At 42.6% G+C, this 18292-nt stretch overlaps 1 protein-coding gene and 1 long non-coding RNA gene across 2 annotated transcripts; both read left to right on the top strand.

The window, feature by feature from the left end:
• The first annotated feature begins 868 nt into the window (after positions 1-868).
• LOC125585459 lies at positions 869-3161 on the top strand. The gene is made up of 2 exons (XR_007322379.1): positions 869-1687; positions 1780-3161. It is a non-coding gene; the product is annotated as an uncharacterized LOC125585459 (long non-coding RNA).
• Positions 3162-9562: 6401 nt separating this feature from the next.
• LOC125585865 lies at positions 9563-9979 on the top strand. Its single transcript, XM_048755574.1, has one exon. The coding sequence runs from the start codon at positions 9563-9565 to the stop codon at positions 9977-9979; it is 417 nt and encodes a 138-aa protein (XP_048611531.1).
• The last annotated feature ends 8313 nt before the right edge of the window (positions 9980-18292 follow it).

Raw genomic sequence — 18292 nt, 5'->3', positions numbered from 1 at the left:
TGATCTGATTTGTTTTATCCGAATAATCTTATCCAATTTGATTCGATCCGTAACGATCCAGATATTCTGTGTACCGGATATTCAATTTTTTTAGAATTTTGACCGGATGTCCAATTCGATTCGTACAAATAAAATAAATGGAAATTTATGTTAAAATTTTTTTAAAAATAAATAAAATCCAAAAAATAATGCAAAACAATAATATTTTATTATAAATAAAAAATTATTTAATTTTAAAATTTTAATAACTAATATAATAACTCTAATAAACAAAAATATTGTAAGACTTATATAAAATATAATATTTATATAAGTTATACTCCTTATGTTTCACAATACATGATGTTTTGATTCATTGCACAAAGATTAAGAAATCTACTTTTCTCCAAAAAGTAACTTTACAAATATAATTTAAAAATCATTCAACTAATTAAAAAAATAACTGAAAAATCTAATTAGTTACACAGTTTTCAGTAAAGTTAAAAATAATATAAATATATCAAAACTTCATCTATTTTGAAAAAATAAACATCTTCTAAAACATCAACTATTATGAAACGGGGGGAGTATATTCCATTCGTTTCATATTAAATGTCACTTTAATATTTTTCATGGAGATTAATAAAGTTGTACAATAGACTAATATATCTTTATTAATGCATAATTAATTAAATAAAAAATGTTTAAATAAAATTTTATTGGTTAATCAAAAGAATAAAAAATAAATTTAATGTAAAAAATGCATTGAAATTGTAGAATGACACTTATTTTGAAATTAGAAAATAAACTTAAAATGACACTTATTATGAAACAGATGGAGTATAAAATTATTTAGATACATGTATATATATGCATATAACGGATTGGATATACGTTCCTAATAATAACAATATTTTTGATTTGGTTTGTTTTTATGGATATTGCAAATTAGTATTTGATTTGCTTCGTAGAGTTACGGATATCCAGATTTTTCAGTTCGAACTGAAAACAAATAACGAATGAATCAAAATTTACAGATATTTTGCCTAATTCTATGTTTTACATAGATTAAAAAATACTTCATTAGTAAGTAATTGTTTTAACATTTTTAATCCAAAAATGTTATTTTAGAATTCTAATAAAAATTATATTTATTTTCAGTTTAACATTAATTGTAAACTGCATTTATCTTATAAATAATTTTATATATATTAAATATTAATGGTCAAATAGGTGTAATTAATAAGAACATAAATGCGTGTCAATCATTTTTTATCTGTGTAAAATTGTTAAAAGTAACATTTAGAAAAAACAGAAGAAATAATAAAATATTTTTTTGGTAAACAGTTTTTTAATAAAATATATCAGTATACAGTTGTTTAATGTATAATTATGTAAATAAAACTAATGTGAATCATACACTTAATAGGTGGCGTCATATATGGGGACGGAGGCGTGGATCTCAGGGACCGCCACATCTCGATCACCGTCTTCTCTCCACACCGCCTCCAACGCCTGATCCACTCACGTGCTCTCTTTAACTTCTTTCTCAAATCTCAATAATCGAATACATGCAAACATGTTTTCTATGTTGATGGCCAAAATAAAAGGCAATTAATATCATTTTCCTCTCTCACTCTCTCCGGTTAAAGGAAATTTCAGATCTATTTCTGAGACCGGTGGCTCCTCCGTCGGTCTCGGCTCCGGTGTATTGCTTTCTCTTCTTTCTTTGTTCTTCGCCCTTCTCTCTGCTCGCCGTTGTTAGATATACTTACCTCTCTGTTTCTGCAATTGCCTTAGCGCTGTGGTGACATCGATTTGCTTGTAGATGGGAAGGGTTTTCCGAGAGAGTTTGACTGCCGCAAGGGTTCAGATCTGTGCCGGATCTGTGGCAGCAGTGGAGGATCTAAGTTTCTCTGGGCTTGAGGACTGCTCTAGGGTTTTCTTCTTCCTCTGTCCGCTTCGCCTTCTCTCGGTCTCCAAGTAGTGGTCTCTCTCTCTTTCTCGGCTGGCAGATTTGCTTCCTCAGGTCAGTGCTTTTATCCTCAGTTATGGTGGTGGTGAGCTTTTTCTGGTGAGCTTAGAGGACTAGCTAGCCGTAGGTTCCGCAGGCTTCATTCCGGTGGTGGTTAAGCGTTTTCCAGGGCTTGAGTGTTGAAGTCTCAGTGGTGTCTTTGCGGTAGACTACTGGTGTATATGGTATCTAGCTTTTCTAACAGTGGTTGTGGCATTGAGCCTTGTTTTAAGGAACTGCCTAGAGTTTCCATTTCAAGGGTTCGTTTGTCCTATCTGCGGCTGGTGGCATAGTTGTATGATAGGATCCCCGACTCCTTCTTGCTCGGAGAAGATCATTTTACTGGTTCTCAGTAAAAGGAACGCGGGAGAGGATGTGGAGGGCTTCGATTTGGTCTCTCGGAGTTTTCTTGCTTCTGTGGCGACGTGTTAGAGACTGTCAAATTTTCGGTGGTGGAGGTCTACATTCTACCGGTGTTTGGTATTGTCTCTGTCTTCTTTTTCTGCAGGTCTGGTGGGTGTGGCAGTCGCTTTGGCTATCTTCTTTCCAAATAAAGAGCTCGGTACAGCTAATGGACTTCTTTGGTTTGAGATGTTGGAAGGCTCTTCTCTCTGATTGGTGGTAGTAGTGTATCTTCATACTTTTCCAGCAAAGCTGTGGTGTTTCTTCATTGTGGCGGGACTGATGTGGTTGTAGCATCGTACTTTTCCGGTGAGGCTGCGATGATTTTTGATGTGGCGGGTCTGATGTGGTTGTGGCATCGTACTTTTCCAGCAAAGCTGCGGCGTTTGTCGTTGTGGCGGGACTGATGTGGTTGTAGCAATTCGTACTTTTCCAGGGAGGCTGCGGTGAATCTTATTGTGGCGGGTTTGATGTGGTTGAAGCTTCGTACTTTCCCAGCAAAGCTGCGACGTGTTTTCGTTGTGGTTGGACTGATGTGGTTGGAGTTTTCTATTCTTTAGTCGTGGTATAGAGATTTATGTGGCCTCTCGTTCTAAGGTGATTTTATTGGTTGTGGTCATAGTGTTTGTTCATTTTTCTTTTTTGCTGCCATAGATTTTGGTTTTTCTAATTTCTTTGTTGTGTCTCTGTATTTCTGTCAAAAATTAAAAGTTGGTATAAAATTTAACATTTTACCCAAAAAAAAAAAATGTTTTCTATGTTGGTTTACGTAAAGGTGTCTTCTGTTCGAGTACTTGCACAATATCAGTTGGAAATTAAGGAGATAAATAATAATATTAAAAGAAGTGATGAAAACTTGATTTTTTTAATTGCGCGAGTGGCTTTTTTGGCGATAGATTATTTTTTAAAAACATCTAACTATGTAAAGATTAAAAAAATTAGGATCTACTTTTGCTAGACGTCATGAGATAAAATAAAATTTTGAGAAAATTACCTAGAATAACCTAGAAAATATTAAAAATAGCTGAAATAACTCTTTAAAATATTTATTTCTAAAGTAACCTATTTGTAGCTCAGTTTTTTCAATAATGCCTAAATTATCTTTATTAAAGGATTTTTAACGTTAAAACTCCTCAACTATGTTTGTTTTGGGTAAAAATCCTCAAACTAAATATTTAATAAAAAAACTATCAAACTAACGTTATTTAATGAATTAAACCCTAGCAGGTCATAAATACCATTACTACCGGTAAATCTTTAATTTAAGGGTTTTTCATTAAATAAACATAGTTGAGGGGTTTTACCATTAAAATTTTTTAAAAAAAAAAATCAAAATTTTATAATATTATTTAAAAATTAGTAACTTTTTTTTACAACATAAGCGAGAACTGAGTAACTGGACCGCGCGATTCAGAAAGCCAAACCGAAAGTATTGAATCGACATATAACATAGCTGAAAGAGAACTTCTCGCACCACTTGCAAGCTTGTCCGCTATAGTATTTTGTGCTCTTGGAATATGTCTGATTCGGAATTCAGAGAATAAATTCTTATATGATTTGCCTTAGTTGAATAATTAAAAAAATACTAAATCTATTATGCATTTTACAACACAGAAACAAAGTGGTATATGTTTCATCTACGAACCCGAACCTCCAGCGATTCTCCATCATTAACCCAAATAATCTATAGAATGTGCTGCCGTTAAAAATATATTTATCAAACGCCGCGAACAAACTCTGTTTTAACAGAGTAAGAAGCCTCGCCTTCACCGCAGAATATATACCACTTTGTTTCTCATCTCATCTTCCTCAAATCCAACCGAAGTATCATTGTTTCTTTATCTGCATCACCTCCATGAGAATGCCATCACTTTATGGCAATATTCAGTAGTATTTTTTAGTGCACAATTTATTCTGTGAGCAATCAGTATATTTTTTAAAGTTTTGCAATTTTCTAGTCTGCTATAAAATATAGACTTAAACATCTGTCAAGTAACCGTAGATTAAATATTAATCTGCCAAACTATAATTTCAAATCTACCAAAAATATGTATACTTAATGTTAGTATGCCAAGTAACCGTAGATTAAATATGTTACATGTGTTGAACTCTTCCAAGTATCTACTGGTACTCCAGCTATTTTCGTTTTTTGTTTCCCTTTCTTTCATAGTCTTATTTGTTTTCCTCTAAATTCTATGTCATGGAACTCAGGGGTTCTCCCTCACTTTTGTCCTTTTGGACCCCATCACAATGAATTATTCAGTGTTACAGAAAAAAAAATGTTAGTATGCCGATTTTCATATCTGCCAAAAATGTGCAGTCTTTATGCAAATCTACTAGATAGTGTAGACCAAATACATATCTGCCATACTGACATTTGAAGTCTATCATACACTTGTAGACTGTTTGCTAGTCTATTGATTATAAGCAAACAACATATATGCTTAGTGATTCGAATTTTCTAGTCTGCCGTCAAATGTAGACTTCACACTACTCTGCTGAGTGTCCCCATACTAAACTTAAATATGCTAGATTCACATTTGAAGTCTACCAGATACGTAAACTTAACACTAATTTGTTGATTCCACTTTTCTTATCTGCCAATAAAATGCAGATTTTAAGGAAATCTGTCAAATATCAAAATATATATCTACCATATTGGAATTCTAAGTCTATCATAAACGTGTAAATTTTACGCTAGTTTGCTATTTATCAGAGACAACATATAAATCTACCGATTTGGATTTTTCTAGTATGCCATAGAATGTAGGTTTCACCCCGGTTTGTCGAATGTCCGCAGACTAAATATGAATCCACCATATCCACCAAAATATGTAGTTATCTTAGACATGATATATACGTCTGTTTGTTCCACTTTTCATTTCTACCAATAACATGTACACTTTACCTAAATTACCACGTGTTCATATCTAATACTCCCTCCGTTTCGATTAATTGTCGTTGTAGGGAAAAAATTTCGTTTCAAAATAAGTGTCGTTTTAGAGTTTCAATGCAAAATTTATTAAGAAGAAGATTCTTCACTTTATTTTTCTATTGGTTGGAAAATGGTTAGGTGTATAGGTAATTGTGTTTTGTTTTGGAAATATACAAAATCATATATTTTCTTAATCTGTGTGAATAACCCTAGAATGATAATTAAAATGAAACGGAGGGAGTATATGTTATAGTCATAAACATGTAGCCTTTCAAGTTTTAGCAAACGTACACATTTGGCGTATAAGTCTATCCCATTAGCATCAGAATTTTATCAAAAAGGTGTAAACATCACTCTTGTGTGACAATAATGACAAGTTTGTCAAATTTTAAAAAATTACGTATGCTTAGTTTAATTTGGTTATGATCTTTCCTGTTTGCAAAATTTAATTGTTTGGAAAAATAGATCATGAAAAGGAAAGATAAATGTGTTAATGTTAATCAATAAAGTAATTTTCTTTCCCAACAAAAATGTATTCCTTTTCAAAATTTGATTCATTTTAAATTTTCTTTCTATAGTTATGATTTATTTCATTTTAAACTAAATTTTGGTATTTTAAATGAAAATTAATCAGTTGCTTGTATATGGTAAATAAGCTATGAGTTTAGGGGTAATATAGGAATAGTGTTTTAAAATTTTCTTGAAAAATCTGGATAGGTTATTTTGGCTATTTTCTATATTTTTAAGGTTATAGTAGCTAATGTCCCTAAAATTTTACCTAACAAAATTGAGCACACAAAATTTATGATTTTTGTAAGAGTAAATTAAATAACAAACAAAATACCTTAACTGAATCCACTCTTCTAATTTGAATCCATAATCCTTTATTTTTCCGGTCATCAGTCACAGTTGAGGTGACTATTTTGCACGGATGACGGAAATCAATACTTTTTCTGTTTTTTAATGTAAGATGTTTAAAAGAAATTTTAATGTTCTAATATGTAAGATATTTTCATATTTCTAGATAGCTTTAATTTTATCAAAATATGTGTAACTAATCAAATTTAATAGTTATATTTTGTAATTGATTTAATAGTTTTTAATTTATAGTTTTAATAATATTTTTAGATAAAAAATAATTTTTTAATAAGTATATTTTACCTAAAATTTTTTATATTTATGAACTGAGGGAGCAGTATTTATGTTCGTTCGCATGTGACCGCAACATGCGACTGCAACTGAATATTGTTCGTTTCGTTGTACAGGTTCCTACGACTTGCAATATACAACTACTACTTACGACCAAATGATTTGTTTTGTTATTTCAGGTTCCTGTGTGTTTCCGACCTGCAACATCCGTAACATCACTTTTTCTTTTTCATTATGTGAATAAAATATGCATGTTTACTCATATGTCATGAACATACTAATTATGTCTAGGATCCACTTGCAAAAAACATTTGGATTGTCTCCATCCTATCTTTTGTTACTAGTGCAAAAGTGTCAACATATACCTAGTAACGTACAATAAACCATCATAATTGACTTTGACTTTTGTAAACCTTTTTTGACCCAGTTGCACATTTTTGTTGATAATATTCAAGCGTCTACGTTTGATTTTTGTGAAGAACTTTAACTTTACAGCTCATCACGTCTCTCCATTAGCCGTTTCTGAATTGCTTACTTGGTTGTAGAAGATGGATTACATCCCTCCACAAGGCCCATCGAATAACATGACCTAGTCCAGCAAGCTGGCTTAATTCATCCGCTCGGCGAGTAGAGTCGTCAGCTCGGCGAGTAGAGTCGTCAGCTCGGCCCTAGAGTGCTTTTAGCCGTTGGAAAATCCGACCAAAAGCACTCTGCTCGGAAGAACTCCACCCAGGCCCGTATACTCGGCTCCCCGAACTAAGGCCCAGAGAGGATCGAAATTAGGGCATCAAGGAGAGGAAGCCTATAAAGGAGGAGAAGGGAACATAAAGAAAGGGGGACTGGACACACACATATACTGAGCGGCTAGATCTAGGGTTTTTAGTCTCTATTCATTCCTAATCGCTTTGTATCTCTCCCGGTTTGCTCCTCGAAGCTCCGGCTTGTTTCCTTGATCTCATGTCACCCTTGTAATCCATTTAATCGGTCTAATAAAACGTCTTTGCTCATCCCATTTCGAGTTCTTTCAATCTAATCGACTGAATCCCGTAGAAACAATTGGCGCCCACCGTGGGACTGACTAAAGTAACGTTCTAGATCTACATGGCTCAAGACGACGCCACCTTTGGCGCTCCAGGCGGAGAACCAACACCTACGCCTGAAGCCGCGCCGCCAGTCCCCGCAGATTTCATGAGCTCTGTCATGGGTCGACTCGCTCGACAAGACGAAGTTCAGAAGACAACCAACGACCAGCTAGCTGCTTTGGTCGCAGCACTCACCGCTCCAAACGGCCAAACAAGCCGTCCCCAGATGATACGCTGTCGCCTATTCAACACAAACCCGACGGAGACGGGTGGCGACCACATCTCAGATGACTCGGAACCTAATGAAACCCTCCTCGCCGATGCTCCCCCGATAAGACCAGATCTCGCAACCATACGCGAGATCGCCGAGCTCAAACTCAGCTTCCAACAAATGAGCTCGAAGATCCATCAGGTTACTAGTGCGGCTCCACAAATCGAGAGCGTACTCGCTGCAACCTCGCGAACCCCTTTTACTAGCACACTGACCAGTGTGCAACTCGGGAAGATAGATAAGCTGCGCCTCCCTGAGTACAAGCCCGGAGGAGATCCGGTGGAACACATGACGGCTTTCAATATCGCGATGGCATGCGCTCGACTCTCCGATGAAGAAAGGGACACATGCTACTCTAAACTGTTTGTCGAGACTCTCCACGAGCAGGCCCAGACCTGGTTCTCCCAACTAGAGGAGAACTCAATCGGAAGATTCCGTGACTTATTAGCGGCCTTCCTCAAAACATACATTATGTTCACAAAGCGCAGTGCCACTACTTCCAGCCTGTGGAACCTCAACCAAACCAAAGATCAGAGTCTCCGCGACTACATGGAGAAGTTCAAAGCAGTAGTCTCAAGGATTGAAATCCCAGACGGCATCGCCATCGATGCCTTACAGAACACGTTGTGGGTCCGCTCTAAGTTCCAAGAAGACTCATACCAAAATCCAACCACTTCGCTCCAAGACGCTATCGCTCGTTCTGATAACTTTATCTGAATGGAAGAAGATACAAACACAGTCCTCAGCAAGATGAATGCACCGAAAGCACCAGCAACAAAAAATGCCAACACGTGACAAGAACCGCGCCAGCATGCTCCTAGCGACAAAAACAACCGAAAAAACGATTACATGTATATCGTCAAGAAGAATAACGTGTCGATCTCAACCATGGTAGTCTGCGGAGAAGGGTGGAACACATGGGTCAGAGAGCTCGATTCGTCTGGTGAGCTAACTGATACTGTCTGCGCGACTCAACCCGCTGTAGCAGCAGGTCCGACGGCAAGCCCTTCCAGAACCGTCGATCTCACCAAACATTGCAAATATCACGACGTCAGAGGACATGATACGACAGAGTACAAATCACTCTATGCGCACTACCTCTCGTCTCTCGCCAGCGGTGACTTCAAATTCGAGCCCCTGAAAGCTAAGCCCAAAAACAGCAAAAGCTGGAGCAAGAATAAAGAAAAAAGGGCCCAGCGCAAAGCTACCGGGAAAGGCCGACAAAACGAAATGCAGCAGCAAGATGAGGATAAAAGTCCGAAGGATGACGGTGAGGAAAACTCCTCAGCCGACAAAGAACAGCCGGCTAACTGCAGGCGCATTGAGGTTATACTCTCTCAGCAAAGCTTGTCATCAGACGACGAGAACGATGATACACCTATACTCGGAGATCTGAGAGATGTTCTCAAACGAAAGATCGAGTCCGAAGACAGCGATCTCCGACTAACGCTGAACGCAAGGAAGTCTCACCGTATCTCGACCGGTGATCCTGACCCCAAAAAAGATCCGAAGTTCCCCAACGGTGATCTTCGAGACAAACTCGACGCCGGCGCGTGCGATCTTCGCGTACTTCTCAATCGCTCGAAGCCCACAGATCTCCGAAGACGGTTGGAACAAACTAAGAGGTCAGGTAACTCTACGCTGTCCCCGAAAGACGACAACGCATCAGCCGACTTGCGCGCCTTCTTAAACTCAAGCGAGCAAAAAAAAGACAGCGACTGAATGTCATTATGGGTGGTTCTCCTCCCTGCGGAAATTATGTTCGTTCTGTCAAGGATTACCGCCGACAAGTCGCGACTTTGCAAAGGTGGCCAACCTTCTCGCCTGACGACACTGCAGGGATTCATATCCCCCACAACGACCCTCTTCTTATCGTTCTTGGAATTAGGGAGTACGACGTCACCAAAGTACTCATTCATACGTGGAGCTCCGTCGATCTCATCTTCCAAGGAACGCTGAAAAAGATGGGAGTGGATCTCAACGACATCAAAGCGTCCTCCAGAACGTTAACTGGCTTCAATGGATCTTCTGAAACAATACTGGGGACAATCCACCTTCCGGTGCGCGCATGCGGAGTTACTCGAACGGTCAAGTTCGCCTTTGTAAGCACGAAGGCACCTTATCACGCCATACTTGGAACCCCCTGAATACACTCGATGCAAGCAATCCCATCGACTTATCACCAGTGTATCAAATTTCCCGGTACGGACGGCACGATCAAAACATTGCGAGGGGATCAGAAGGCCGCTAGGGAATTACTGATAGCCACAGTCAAGCTCCAGCGTTCCACTCTACCGGTTAACTCTGTCTCTCCCCCGATCTCAAAAGTCTACCCCCAGAAAGATGAAGTCCTAGCTGGACCGCACGAATCGGCGCATATCTATCTGAGGATATGCAGCAGTCAATTCTCGACTTCCTCAAGAAGAATGTCTCTACGTTCGCATGGTCCATGGCAGACATGGAAGGTATTGATCCAGATATAACAACTCACGAGCTTAATGTCGACCCAACCTTCAAGCCCATCCGACAAAAGAGACGAAAGCTTGGGCCCGACAGATCGAAATCTGTGAACGAAGAGGTTGAACGGTTACTCGGTGCCGGCTCAATCGCTGAGGTGCGCTATTCTGAGTGGTTAGCAAACCCGGTAGTTGTCAAAAAGAAGAACGGGAAGTGGCGCGTCTGCATCGACTTCACTGACTTAAATAGAGCCTGTCCGAAGGACAGCTATCCTCTCCCCAATATCGACCGTCTGGTCGAGTCTACAGCCGGGAACGAGATGCTCACGTTCATGGACGCCTTCTCCGGGTACAACCAGATCATGATGCACCCTGACGATCGTGAGAAAAGGGCCTTTATCACAGACAGGGGAACCTACTGCTATAAGGTCATGCCATTCGGCCTAAAGAACGCATGAGCGACTTACCAACGTCTTGTGAACAAAATGTTCGCATATAAGCTGGGCGACACCATGGAAGTATACATCGACGACATGCTTGTTAAATCGCTACACGCTGCCGACCACCTCTGCCACCTACAATATTGCTTCGAAACTCTCAACAAGTATGGCATGAAACTAAACCCGGCGAAGTGCACGTTCGGAGTTTCCTCAGGAGAATTCCTTGGTTATATCGTAACACAACGAGGAATCGAAGCCAACCCGAAGCAGATCTCGGCGGTCCTGAACCTCCCAAATCCAAAAAATAGTAGAGAAGTCCAACAGCTCACATGTTGGACATGGGCTTTGCCCCCAACAAGGCTTATAAGATAATGGGCTCAGCCCATTTAAAATGAGGTAACTAGGAAACCCTAGACCTCTTCCTTCTATAAATAAGGAGCCACCCCTCCTTTGAGGGGGGACTTTTGGAGCCTATTTCCATCCTCTCTCTATTTCTAGAGAGAGAAACATCTCTCCACATGCTTTCATCCAGGCACTTGTGATCTCATTGTTGTAGAACTTCGATTGGCTTGATCCCCTTTCGGGGTACGTAGGCATCCCTTCATCGGGTCCAGCTATAATCATTAAACCCCTTTTTATTCTCTTTTAGTCCATCCATCCGGTTCAAGCTCAAGAAGAAAGCTTCTCCTAATCCCACAGTCAAAATCTGTCTACCTCTAGCATAGCACCGATCTCGGTACAAACAATTGGCGCCCACCGTGGGGCATGGGGAATTATCTTCAAAAACGATTGAACTCGGAGTCCGTTTGGCCGTCACTCGACCGTTTGATCGTCACTGGACCGTTTGGTCGTCACTTTGACCGTTCTGTCGTCGCATGAGCATTCTGTCGTCGTTTGTCTGTTTGTCGCCAAAAAAAAAAAAAGAGTATGCTGGGACCTACCATATTTCATTTACTCGGTAGCAAACCAAGGCTTATAAAATGTTTTTACTCGGTCCATGCCGATCAAATCATTATACCGAGGATTTTGATTCTTGAAATCTCTATGGTCCTACCATGATCGGCCAATCTTTTAACAAGAAGAGGCCCACATCGAGCCCAACACACCATGAAGGCCATCAAAGCGTGATATCACAAGCACTCGCTCGACACCAGCTTCTCCGCCTCTCTCGTCATAGCAAGCTCAATAAGCTCAACAAGTCGTCATGGCCTTGACGACTTAAAGCTCTCTAACGGGTCTTTTTCTTTTCTTCAAGAAAAACACCCGAGATACAGCGGTTCAACACCGAACGACAGTCTCGCGCTTTACTCGTCATGGCTGAAACAAGACCGTCAACTCCAACAATGGCGGCTCGTTGCTAACCTGAACTCTATTTCTTAAAAAATGAAACAGAGCTTGTGATGTCTCAGCAACCTATCGCATGAATGCGACGAGGAAAAGAACTTGCTTCTCTTTTACTCGGCACAATTGAGAGAACAACGGAGACGAGGCGCCTTAAAATCCATTCAGATTCAAGTCGTGATGGTCTTGCCGACTTAAAGCTCTCCCGACGAGCACGCCACGACTAGAACAAGCTCCTCAAGAGCTTAAAGCTCTTCTCACGCGCCTCAGTTCGAAGTTCATCTCGTCTCATCCCATCATTCGTCAGAGTCCGAATGGTATACGCCTTCAAACTCTCCACCGGCACCAAGCGAGTATAAACTCTGCTCCAACTCGTGCCGAACAATAGTTTAAGCTCGAGCTTATGAAGTTACTCGGCTCAAGCTCATGCCATTACTCCAACGCAGCGCCTACACACCAAGCCCTTCACAAAGCTTTTGTGTCGTTTTCACGACGCCAATCTTGAGCTTATGTACGCTCCCAAGCAGATTGTCACCGACTAGAGCTCCTGCCGACTAAAACCTCTTGCCAAACAAAATCTTATGACGACTAAAAGCTAATCCCAACGGTAACGATATCTCCAAAGCTCATCGTTTCGTCGCCTAAAGCTCACCAGCTCGCCAAAGAAAAGTTCGTCGTCTCACTTTACCGGTAGTCGGCTTGGGAGCAATCACAACGACTCAATGCCGAGAAGCAGCCTAGCCAACGTCACCTCCGTCACGTGCTTTACTCGGAACAGTTGATGCTCGGCACCAGGCTTGACCTCTAGCTTCATCACTTGTCACTGCTCAAAAGAGTGTCGCCAATTTCCAGCTCCGTCACTCGTCGTCACAGCTCTCGCTCCATCGACTCAGGGGTTTGATTTGAGATCGCGAATCCATGATTTATCTCGCAACACGTCACGACCACAAGGTTGAGAGCTCATGCGGTTACTCGGACGTGAAGAAGAAGATTCATCTCGCGTCCCCTTGCAACTCTTTGTCGGTCACAAGCTCGAGTAGAGGGACGACGTACGCACCTTCAAATTCTGTTTCAAGAAAACTAAAAGTTAGATTCTTGCTCAGAAGTGCCAAAAGAAAAAGAAGATTCTTACTTGGCATAAAAGAAATGAAATGAAGCTTGGGCCTCACAGCAGAAGAAACAAAAAGCTGAAGCCCAACAAGCCCAATACCATGAACAAATAATTAGTTTTACGTGGAGGTCAAGGCGTTTTGCTCGGCCACTTCACTCCATCACTTTAGCTCGACAAAAGGCTTTTGGTCGGTTCCTGGTGCAGTTTCTCGCTTAGGGCTCATCACCATTGCCAAGTAACAGAGGCGAGATTCCGGTCGCGTCATTCGTTGAAGCCGCATCTTCCATAACTCACCTATTACTAGGTATGACTTTGTCTTTCGGCTTCATTGCATTTCGACTTTGTCTACGTATTTACGCCAGGGCACGAGTATAACTTGCCTTTCTTAAGAATGGGTTTACAAACTTGCTTTTTACTAGGCACGAGTTAGTCATGAACTCGTCTTTTACCAGGCATGAGTTGAGAAAACTCGTCTTTTACTAGGCATTAGTTTACATTCAACTCACTTTTTTTAGACACGAGTTACCGTCAACTTGCCCTTTATTAAGCACGAGTTTGGTGAACCCCTCTTTCACTAGGCATGGGTTACTCGCCGAGCTATGGTTCCTAGGCATTAGTTAGGTAAACTCTCTTTACTGGCATGAGTTACTGGCCGAGTTACTCCTTCTAGGGATGAGTTCATAGTAAACTCTCCTAGCAAGAGTACAACTCGCGTCCTAGGCATGAGTTCACTAGCCAACTCGCCTAGTCAAAGTACTACTCGCCTTTGTCTAGGCACGAGTTTAGTAAGTTTGCCTTTTTCCAAGCACACGTTTACACTCAACTCGCCTAACAAGAGTACATCTACTCTCCCTCGCTCAGGCACGAGTTACTGGCCGAGTCACTACTTCTAGGGACGATTTCATAGTAAACTCTCCTAGCAAGAGTACAACTCGCGTCCTAGGCATGAGTTCACTAGCCAACTAGCCTAGTCAAAGTACTACTCGCCTATGTCTAGGCATGAGTTCACTAGCCAACTAGCGAAATCTTTTCCTTTTTCGGCTGTCGAGTAACGGACTAGCTACCCAAATACCCGACTGTCACTGGAAAAACGGATAAAAGAATCTTCCACTCTTAGAATCAGTCTCTTGTCTTCGAAATAGAATGGCGCACTTAGACGTTATCTCGACCGTAACGCGACAAGGACTGACCAAAGTCCCTTAGCGGCTTGTTTTGCTATCCATTTGCGCAAGTCAAAGATCAAGCACTCATCGTTTCTAAGCGAACACGCTGCAAAACTTTTAGGCGGGCTGAGATTTACTTAAAAACATCGCAGATACGGATAAAAAACAACAAACGCACGAACTTAAAGTTTGCTTAAAACAGCAACTCGCCGACAAGGTAAAAATGTATTTAACCATAAAACAAAAGGGTCTATCAAGACCAAAAACGTGTTTCAACAGAAAAACAAAAAGTTAAATAATACAACATCAGCGGTGGAGGGTCAAGCAGCAGGGTCTTCGTCGTCCCCGTTCAGCACACTCGGAGCAGGAGGGTCCACAGAGTCTTCGCTAACGGAAGCAATCGGGCCCTCCACTTGAGCAGAAGTAGGAACGAGAAGGTCCGCATTAGAAGATGGGACACTTGAGACGCTTCTTTTCTCGACTTCGCTGTTCGTCTCTTCCTCATTGGATTTTGGCGAGGACGTCTTCTCAGCTCGATCACCCTCTCCCTCCTCATCCTCTCCTTCCTCGGAGGAAGTATCCAAGACTAGAACAGGACCTTCAGTGCCCGCGTCCTTAGTCCCTTTTTCTCGGACTACGATACCATCTGTTTCGGGGTTGTCCTTCTCAGGGCTCCCCTCGAGGTTATCCTTCTCCGGGCACTCCACGAAGGTATCCTCCACCGGTACCTCAGCGTGTTCCGTCGGGGCCGACGCAATATCAACCATTGGCTCTTCAGACGGTTCTCCGGTGATCTTACGGGAGGCAATGAGTTGAGAAGCCATCTCCGGTCCGATCAGATCCGCGTTCGATCCGTACGGGGCAAACGGTGCTCGAAACCTGTCCTCAACGAAGCGAGAAGGAAGAACTAGCGGAGAAAGAGTAAGATCGCTGTCAGACAGCGGATCCATGCAAAGTTCTGTAGCCGCGGCCATATGAAGCTTCTCCTGCTCGGCAAAGACATCGATCATCTCTTGCGGGATCTCCGTCCCGCTGTCCCTTATCATCTCGAGGCATTTCCTCGTTCCTGAGGCTTGCCCGTATAAATTCTTCGCCTTTCCAAAGGCATTTAAGCGAGTAAAGTAGTCGTGCACGCGACCAAAGCAATGATCCGCCTTATCAGTCATAGCGGCCTGAACCCTCTCCCTTTCACGAGTAACCTCCAAGTTTCGCGAGTCCTTCAGGCACTGCCTCTCTTTGATCAGCTTTGCCACCGCGGCGTCCCTCTCTTCGAGAATCTCAGCCTTTTCCTTCTCGAGAGTCGCGGCGGCCTGCTCCAGACAAGCTTTCTCTCGGGCAAGCTCTTTCTTCGCCGCCCTATCAGATTTGAGCTTACCTTCGAGCTCTTCGAACTTTACTCGGAGAACCTCTTTCTCCTTAACATTTTCCTCGTTGGCTTTCTTATGCTCAGCCCTCACTCTCTCGATGGCTTTCAGCCTCGCCTGAGCAAGTTTCTCCGAATATCCCAACTGGATCATCGTCTGCTTCAGGGTACTGTTGTACTTCTCTACGAGGAAGTTCATGCTCCCGTCACTCTGCAAAACGACAAAATGAGGATTATTCGAGGTGGCCCACCCAATCGTTCAATAAGGAGAAAAGGATAAAGGATAGCGCCGTTACCCGTGCTCTGGTGAAGTCGGCATCAACGTATTCATCTTTGAAGTAGAGATCTCCTATCTGTGGCATTTCCCTCGTCCCACCACGGATCTGCCGCGTCAACTCCGCGCATCAAAGGGGGTTAAAAATCAACGGAGTCTTCTCGTCGTAAGAAAACTAAACGCGGTCAGGAAATTCGCCCCCCCCCCTCTCCTCGCAAGGGAACCATCGGACCGAGCGCCTCTTCTCGTCGCTGAATCAGGAGCAGACCTCTCGCTCGCTGCAGACTCGCTCCTAGAACCGCCTCCTGACGCTGCGACTCTTCTTCTCTTCTCTAGGGGAGCTCCGGGAGAAAGACTCTTTCTTCCCGCAGAGTCGACGAAAGTGGTTCCATCAGCAATTGGCCACGGTACCGCTTCAACCGACCTCTTCTTCGTTTTCTTTTTAGGACGATCCTCAGGAACCACTTCAATCGGATCTGCCCCGACGAGATCTTCTGGAGCGGCTTCTCGTCCTTCTTCTGGCATATCATCGTGATCAGCGAGAAAAGTGGCCTCTTCTCGGGGCCTTTTCTTCCTTTCCTTCTTCTTCTTCGCTTTCGAGCCCTTAGAAGCCTCGCCGAGAGAAACTGTTTCTCCAAGCGGAACGTCTGGACCAGGAACCTCATCGGTGACTCTCCTCTTCGCTTTCTTGCTCTTCTTCTTCCTTTTAGGACTTAAAGGTGAGGGCTCTGCACCGACATCCTCGTCGACTGTGACGGAGTCTCTTCCCTTGGAAACCCCGGCTTCCTCAGAATTGGTCGATTCTGGAACAACGTCTGGGGTAGTTTTCTTCGAAAGCAGCAGCAGTTTCCCTTTCAGCAGAGCGCTCAAATCCGGAACTCCCTCCATTTCTCTGGCTTTGTCGAGAAGTTTCTGCTGCTTCCGAGTAAACAAGGAGAGACGTGATTTGCGAGGACCGAGAACACAAGGATGTCTCGACTCCCAATCAACTACGACGAGAAGAACAAGACAAAGACTTAATACGGAAACTATGATATTTCGACCTAAGGTATCCGAGAGAACTAACCTTTGGCGATCCTAGCTTGTTGACGATGTATCCACTCTCGACTGAGATCCGGCCAACGAAGATTGCTGTGCGTCGCGATCGCTTCAGCACTCTCGAAGAAATTCTCTTTGTAGGCGATCATATTCAGATGACGAACTGCCAATACCAAAAAAGGGGAGAGTTAGAATCATCGAATAAAACACGACCAAACAGATAAATCTCTACCATGTTCTTTATTCCATAAGACGCGGTAGTCGTCCCCGGGGGGGGGGGGGGGGCTCTTCGAATGTGTGCTCGTCGGACTTGATGTAAAAGTATGCACGCTGCCAATCTTGCGTCTCGTTTGGGTGTCAGTCAAGACATTGTAGTTCGCACGCATCTTTACCGAGAAGATCCCGTTTGGCTCTGCTTTCGTGAAAGTCAGCTCCTCAAACATCCTCACGCTCATCGAGATATCCATCTCCGCCGCCATAACCATCAACATGACGGCTGTGCACAATGATCCATTCAGCAGTTGAGAAATAGCAAATCTCGACGAAACGCGAACGACGTTACCAACTGAGGGATTGGAAACCAGAGCTTCGTGTGTTCACCAAAGTAGGACTCGTATACGCATTGGTAGCCAACCGGAGGCGGCCAAGGGCGTTGCTCGGGAGACGAGATGATGTAGGTAACGCCAGCACCACCACTCTCTCTTAACAAATTCTTCACAGTGTGGTGAGATGAGTAGGAACCGAACATATTCCCCCACGACTGAGCTCGCGGATCACGCAGTAATTCAGGCGGGAGTGGAGAAAGCTCCTCGAAGATCCTGCCAGGATGATAAATCGTGGGACGGCAGTCTATCTGGTCGAAACGAACCCTCCGACAAACTTGTTTCAAAGCTCTCGAGGCTTGGTTAGATGCTTCAGAACCGCTACTGCTCATGTCGCTGCTCCCGACTTCGATGCGATCTGCGCCTTCTTCACGAATTCGCCTATGGGCATCGGCGACTAAAAGACGCTGGGATAGACTCATGTTCTCCGTATCTCGTAGAGCATCGCGATGAATCAGGTCGAACTCATCCAGCGGACTACCATTTGCTGTCACGTCTCTAGTCGGGCTCGGAGAAGTAGCGATACCTTTTCCCTTATCCTCGCACGATAATCGACTTCTCGAAAGCATGCTTTCTAACCCTGGGGACGACTAAACCAGCGGGCTAGACTAACAACTCAACTCGACGAAAGACGTATCTAGAGAGAGAAAGTAAAAGTAGAAAGAAGGGAGA

Source organism: Brassica napus, chromosome C4 (genome assembly GCF_020379485.1).
Source record: "Brassica napus cultivar Da-Ae chromosome C4, Da-Ae, whole genome shotgun sequence".
Taxonomy (NCBI): Eukaryota; Viridiplantae; Streptophyta; class Magnoliopsida; order Brassicales; family Brassicaceae; genus Brassica; species Brassica napus.
Note: the sequence above shows the minus strand (reverse complement) of the source record. Positions and strands in the feature narration are given on the sequence as shown.

Bases quoted from the DNA above. Each gene is read 5' to 3' on its own strand.
- LOC125585865 (XM_048755574.1), top strand. From the start codon at position 9,563: ATGGGTGGTTCTCCTCCCTGCGGAAATTATGTTCGTTCTGTCAAGGAT.